Source organism: Salvia hispanica, chromosome 3, assembly GCF_023119035.1.
Source record: "Salvia hispanica cultivar TCC Black 2014 chromosome 3, UniMelb_Shisp_WGS_1.0, whole genome shotgun sequence".
Lineage (NCBI taxonomy): Eukaryota > Viridiplantae > Streptophyta > Magnoliopsida > Lamiales > Lamiaceae > Salvia > Salvia hispanica.
Window position 1 is genome coordinate 39,559,274 of NC_062967.1, and position 6,895 is coordinate 39,566,168.

The 6,895-nt window shown below is 38.8% G+C and overlaps 2 protein-coding genes across 2 annotated transcripts; one reads left to right on the forward strand and one right to left on the reverse strand.

Moving 5' to 3' along the window:
• LOC125210079 (4-coumarate--CoA ligase-like 6) lies at nucleotides 1–3,322 on the forward strand. The gene is made up of 6 exons (XM_048109657.1): nucleotides 1–1,316; nucleotides 1,461–1,650; nucleotides 1,734–1,879; nucleotides 2,009–2,076; nucleotides 2,772–2,874; nucleotides 2,967–3,322. The coding sequence occupies exons 1-6, from the start codon at nucleotides 231–233 to the stop codon at nucleotides 3,078–3,080; spliced, it is 1,707 nt and encodes a 568-aa protein (XP_047965614.1). The 5' UTR covers nucleotides 1–230; the 3' UTR covers nucleotides 3,081–3,322.
• A 1,465-nt stretch (nucleotides 3,323–4,787) lies between these two features.
• On the reverse strand, nucleotides 4,788–6,479 carry LOC125216874 (G-type lectin S-receptor-like serine/threonine-protein kinase At1g67520). The gene is made up of 2 exons (XM_048118652.1): nucleotides 5,983–6,479; nucleotides 4,788–5,422 (listed from the first exon to the last, which is right to left on the reverse strand). Exons 1-2 carry the CDS (start codon nucleotides 6,459–6,461, stop codon nucleotides 4,921–4,923), a joined length of 981 nt encoding a protein of 326 aa, XP_047974609.1. The 5' UTR covers nucleotides 6,462–6,479; the 3' UTR covers nucleotides 4,788–4,920.
• Nucleotides 6,480–6,895: the final 416 nt, after the last annotated feature.

The following is a 6,895-nucleotide window of genomic DNA, read 5'->3' on the forward strand; positions in this document are numbered from 1 at the left end:
CATAATATTTTGATTGATAAAAATGCTGTCTTTACATTTTTGAGAAGATGCGCATCACAAGTAGTGTGAGATTACATTTTCATATCCAACTTATTTTGTGGTGCTTTTCGCAGATAGATTCCTTTGTACTCTTCCGGCGCTACTTTTAATAGCCAAGAAAAAAAAACATATGCTTCTCTTAATTTAAGCATTTTAGCCTTTGATCCTCTCTACTCTTCTCTGGTCTCTCCATGGCTGCATTGTCGAAAGCCCACGTTGAGTTGAGTGATGGGATTAATGAAACAAGAAAGTTGACTGACTCTCGATATCCTTCTTGGTATTCTCCTCAAACAGGGATATATTCCAGCAAATACCCATCTATCAACCTTCCCTCTGAGCCTCTTCTTGATGTTGTTTCCTTCATTTTCTCACATAAACACAATGGGTTACATGCACTCGTTGATTCAGCATCTGGGCTTTCGGTTCCATACTCAAAGCTCTCACCTTTGGTGAAATCCATGGCTGCTGGTCTCCACCATTTGGGAGTGAAGCAAGGTGATGTTATCATGATTTTGCTCCCCAATTCTGTCTGTTTCCCTATAGTTTTCTTGGGTGCTTTGAGTCTTGGTGCAGTTGTGACCACCATGAATCCCTTGAGTAGTTTGTTGGAGATAAAAAGACAGTTTCTTGATTGTAATGCATCTCTAGCATTTGCTGCCATTGGTAAAGTTGATGAGTTAGTTAATGCATTAGGGGGTTGCCGTGTAGTCGGGGTGCCCGAAGCTTTAGATGTCAATTCCCTGTCTAGTGATGATTCTGTTTTCCATAACCTGATTTCTAGTGATCCTGCAATGGCACCGAGGCCTAGAATTAGGCAGCAGGACACTGCCGCGATTTTGTACTCATCGGGCACTACTGGTAGGTCGAAAGGAGTTATGTTGAGTCATGGCAACTTCATAGCTATGATTGAGCTTTTTGTGAGATTTGAGGCTTCTCTTTATGACTATCCCAGTTCAGAGAATGTTTACTTGGCTGTTGTTCCAATGTTTCATGTTTACGGATTATCTCTATTCGTTTTGGGATTGTTGTCGTTGGGGGGTACTATTGTCACTATGAAACGATTCGATGCAATTGAAATGGCGAGATCTATTGAGAAATATGGTGTCACTCACCTTCATTCTGTTCCACCTATACTGGTAGCATTGACAAGGAAAGCTAAGAAAGGTTGTGCCAGTAGTTTTCGGAGTTTGAAGCAGGTTTGCTGTGGGGCAGCTCCGTTGAGCGAGAAAAGCATCACTGAACTGGTTGAGTCACTCCCCTATGTTGATTTCATTCAGGTATTTCATATGCAGATGGCTTTATCTTTCTTAGTTTATTGCTAATCACTTTGTGATAATCTAATGGTTAGAAACTGATAGGAGTATACTATAAGTACTAGTTTGTTCCAAATATATAGAGAATGAGAATGATTTTTTGCTCAGGGTTATGGCATGACAGAATCAACTGCTGTGGCAACTCGTGGCTACAATACCATCGGAGCTCACAGATATTCGTCTGCAGGGCTTCTTTCGCCTAATGTTGAAGCTAAAGTGGTAGACTGGGTCACCGGCGCTCACTTGCCTCCAGGTTCCGTTGGTGAGCTATGGTTGCGCTCACCTGGAAACATGAAAGGTAATTGATTTTCCTCTTTGTCGTTAACATCATAAACTCGAAGAAGTTCTGTAGACATTGATGTTCGGATCATGTTGCTACAGGATACTTGAATAATATCGAAGCAACGATGGTTGCACTTGACAAAGACGGTTGGCTACATACGGGAGATATTGTTTATTTTGATCAAGAAGGATACTTGTATGTGATTGACCGCTTGAAAGAGGTCATCAAGTACAAAGGCTTCCAGGTTTGCTTTCGTCTGCGCTAATTAAGCGACTCCAGTTGCCTACATTCATGAACTTCCGTATATAAGTTTGATGAAGAATTACTGCACTGTGGTTATTGATTCTAGTTTGGTCCATGCTGTTATATTCAGATTGCTCCTGCTGATTTAGAGGCAGTTTTGATGACACACCATGAAATACTTGATGCGGCTGTTACAGGGTAAGAGCGAGTTGTTGAAAGATATTCTGTCATTAATCGATATCTATATTACGTTAAAGTTTGACATGAATCTAATTATAGTGATGAACCTACCAAATATGGTGTTTTTCCTACTGAGTTTATATTTGATGATCTTGTTGATGAGGAAAAGTTTTGGGATTCTAATCTCATTGGAGTCAGAATAAATTCCTTTGTGGGTGGAGATCACACGGCATATTGATATGCGGATCTGCTTGTCGTTGAGTCCTACTAATTCTTGGTTTTAAGACATGAGGAAGTTTGTGTATACAACAGATGCTGTTATTATGAAATGTTTGGTTCAATTAATTGAGGGGTCATTGCTAGTTCATCTTATGCTCTGATACGAAAACTTATAAGGTCGGATGACTTAAACGGATCTCGCTCAAATTAGTCTTGATCAGTGAAGACTTATTTTGCTAAAACTATCCAAGAAAATCTGTCTTCTCTTTATGAAAACAAAAGAGGTCTCATCTGAGTAAATGCCTAATGTAGGAGGGAAGCTTTTCTCTTTCTAGCTTTTGTTTATCTTATAGTATCTGTGTTGCTTAATAGATTTGTGCATACTGCAAAACTCAGTCTAAATTTTGCATGAACATATTGTTTTCAAGTAGCTCCTTAATTTATGCGTGTAAATGAATTCTGACTGGGAGATTTTGACCCTTCGTACGAAGCAGTATGAAGGACGAAGAAGCTGGAGAGATCCCCGTTGCATTTGTTGTTCCCAGAGAAGGGAGTTTCCTCACTGAAGCAGGTGTGATGAACTACGTGGCGAAGCAGGTCAACCTTCTCACTGCTTTCGTCAGCTAACCGATACTGTTATAGCTTTCGTTGTTGTTGTTGTTGTCACAATTTAGCGTTGTTTGGTGCAGGTTGCACCTTATAAGAAAGTGAGGAAGGTCTACTTTCGCTCATCTATACCGCGATCGCCTGCAGGAAAAATACTCCGGAGAGAGCTCAAGAACATGTTAATTTCCAAGCTTTAGGTCTATATATATACAGAAGCAGTCTACAGATATGCTGTGAAAAGATTGTGACTGAAGCAGAAGAAGAAAATTGCATTCTTTCATGTGCATATTGGGATCACTTTCATGTTTTATCAACAAAATTTGTGCATTGATCTTTTCTTTTTGCCGGCATTGCAATGAAATTAAGATCCCATTCATTGTATTAGCCAACAATTAGATTTTTATGCAGTATTATAAAAGTCTATAGAAGTTATTGCTCATAATCACTATTTTTAATTATGCACCAGATAAATTTCCTATCGTGAAATAGTCAACAAATCACAAAAAATACTCCGTACTACTTATAGTGTAATTATTATACTACCTTTGTCCACAAAATATAATTTTATACTAGTAAATTGGTAAATTAAGAAAACAAAAAATAACTTGAAATATAGATAGTGATTAATTTTGGTAGATGGCCCAAAACAAAAAAATATTTATTTTTGTGAATAAAAGTACTCTTGTATTGAGATGATTTATTTTTTTAGTTTGTCTCAACAAAGATAAGTTATTACTCATTATTAAATATGAAAATACTTTTATTCTCTATCTCTTATTTTACTCCCTCCATTTTATATACAATATAAAACCGGATAAAATATCGTGCCGCCGTCCCCCATTAATTGATAGTTTGACACCAATTTCCTTTTTCATCCGTCCCGAATTTGTTGACACCCTTACTTTTAACTACTTTTGATAATGAACTTCACATTCCATTAACTCATTTTACTCACATTTTTTTATAAACTTGATATATAAAAGTGGGATCCATTTTTATTATACTTTTTAAAATTCGTGTCAAGTTAACTGATGTCAATTAATGGAGAACACATGGAATAATTAGCTAAAGTTGTTGGCCTAATTCGGTCAATACACGCAAGGCCGAAGAATGGTCATCAGTCAAAGTCAAAATCAATATCTATTCGACATTATTAAACAATTTACATATTTCTACGTAACATGAATTGGAAAAGGTCAAATTTAATTACTTATTTGACTATCATCGACACCCTTGATTTTGGTTATCATTGTTTGATAAGAGTAAATTGCCTAAAAAGTTACAAATTTTATGGAAAGTTTCATTTTTTCTACAAACTATACAAGGTGCGCCGAACTTTATTGGATCCTGCAAATTTCCCAAATTATCCGACCTGGCGGCATATTTCCGTTAAAAACATATCCCACGTGGCATGCCGAAGGCATGACTTAGCAAAATTTCCGGTTCATCCTAAACTCAGGTAATATAACCTCTTTTTGGCTGATTTCGAAAACGCAACCCCAATTCAATCGACGGAAACGTAATCGACAAGAGTGAAATCGTCGACAAACAGTTTAGGGTTGAAATCGGCGACGTGTAAAGAAGATTAAAAAAAAAAGAGAATAAAACGACGTCATTTTGTACACAGTCGAAATTTTTTCCAAATCACGCCTCCGACATGCTACGTGGGATAAATTTTTAACGGAAATATGTCGTCAGGTTGGTAGTTTGAGAAATTTGCACAATCCGATAAAATTCGTGACTTTAAATGCAACTTTTATAGTTTGTAGGAAAAAATAAACTTTCTCCAAAATTTGTGACTCTTTTAAGCAATTTTCTTTTGAAAACGATAAGATGAGTTAATATGTTTATGATATTGTATTGTCCCCTTTGAAAACAATAAAAACATTCCATTCCCATCTAAATAAATAAATTAGGTCGATTTTATTAGAATATTACTATATTATTCTCAAACATACGAATTTCTCTTTATAATATCAACAAACATACACAACTAGTGATCATAATTTATGCACACAACAAAGTATGACTTAGATTTTAGATTACAAACAACACCAAGTCCAAAACCGCCGCCGCGAATGCGAAACCAGCCCACGCACGTATCCCCGCCGCCGCACTATCAGGCGGCGGAGCCGGCTCAGCAGGCTCCGCGAGAATCAGGGACCTGTCGACATCAACTATATCCCCATCAGACATCAGCCTCCAGCCCGACAAAACCTGCGGCGGCGACCCGGGAAACGGCAGCACCGAGAACATAACATACTCCTCCTCCTCCTCCTCCTCCACGGTGAAGTTGAAGTTGAAGTTAAACACATTTCGCCGGAAGCCCACATTCTCGAACTCCGCCCGCGACTGCCCCGACTCGTCGCGGTAGTATTTCAGCTCGCCGCTCCTCCATATAGCCGCCCCACGCCTCCTCACCACCAAATTCCGCGTGCTCGAATCCCACTCCATAGAATAAGCTCCCGGCGCCGGATCGTTCTCCGCGGCCCAAGAAGTGAGCGTCCAGTTCCTATTGATGCTTCGTTCAACGCCAAGCCTACACCACAAAAAAGAATGTCTAAGGATATTTTTTACTAATACAATTAAGAGCGCCAATTTGAGTTTGTAAATTATACCACCAATGATTTGAAAAACGTCTTATTTTTTGTGTTTCAACTAAATTTAGAGAAGACAAATGAAACAAAAGAATACTACTACCTCCGTCCTCCAAATATTGACACACTTTGACCCGGCATAGGTTTGAAGAAATATAATGAAAACTGAATTGAAAAAGTTAGTGATTGTGGGTCCTACTTTTAAAGTATTAGTTTTATAATAAAATGTGAGTAGGAATGAGTTAGTTGAATATGAGGTCTACTACCAAAAATGGTAAAAAGTGAAGTGTGTCAAATTTTCAGGGAAGGACCGAAATGGTAAATTGTGTCAAACTTTCATGGACGGAAGTAGTACTAATTTTTAATGATTTAATTGAATGGTAGGGTCTACTTATCTAAAATAGAAAAAAAATAAATGAAATTTTAAATCGCAAAGCCTTTTATAAAGTAATTTTTCAAAAAATTCCAATATAAGTGATTACGTCTCTATTTTTTGTAGTACCTCATCCCTCCGAGGAGGGTATCGGAGGGTTGGTCGAAGCTGTGCCAGAAGAGGCCGGCGGGCCCGTTGGAATTCACCAGGAAGTTTCCCGTGTCGGTCAGCGTGGCCGTGACGTTTTGTACCTCGGATGATCGGCCGGCGTAGAGATCGATGGGCGCGCCGCCGCCGTCGTGGGTGATGGTGAGCTGGCCTCTGTCGCCGAGTGTCAAGGTGGGGGTTGAGTTGGTAGGGATAGGGTTTCGGCAGTTTCCGATCCAGACCGGGGAAGAGGCCCTCGACATGCCGGTGAACCAGAGGGCTAAGTAGGTGGAGTTGGAGTTTGGAGGAGTGTAGAAACGGAGGGAGAAAGCGCCATTGTTGGAGATGAGTTGGGATGTTGAGTTGAGGCTTTGTCCTTGTTTTAGAGTGTCGATGGAGGAGACTTGGATGGCTAAGCAGTAAAGGAGAGTTGATGCTAATGAAACTTTATGAGATTGCATGGTTGGAAAGAGATGGTTTGAGTTAGATTGAAAGGAGGCTTGCCATCCCTTTTTTATAGTGTTCATAGTTGGATGAGTCGGTTATCCTGTTTGAATTTTTAGTTTGATTATGTCTCAGTAGAAATGTCAAATGTCTATTTAGGCTATAATAACTTGTTTTAGATACTCACGCCATGCTATATTATTTATACGTGTTGAAACTCAAACTCACTACGACCGGACATAATACGTTCGATAAGTATGCAATGCAACTCAGTCTTGGTGTAGTTGTTTCTTCCAAGGTCGCTTGCTTATGTCGATTATAAAAGTATAAAAGATTATCATCATTAGCACCATACAATATGCTGAGGCTAGAAATGAGTTTTATTTGTGATTGAAAATAATCATAGGAGAGTATGAGATACGTTGATGAAATGAGTTTTATTTGTGTTTTA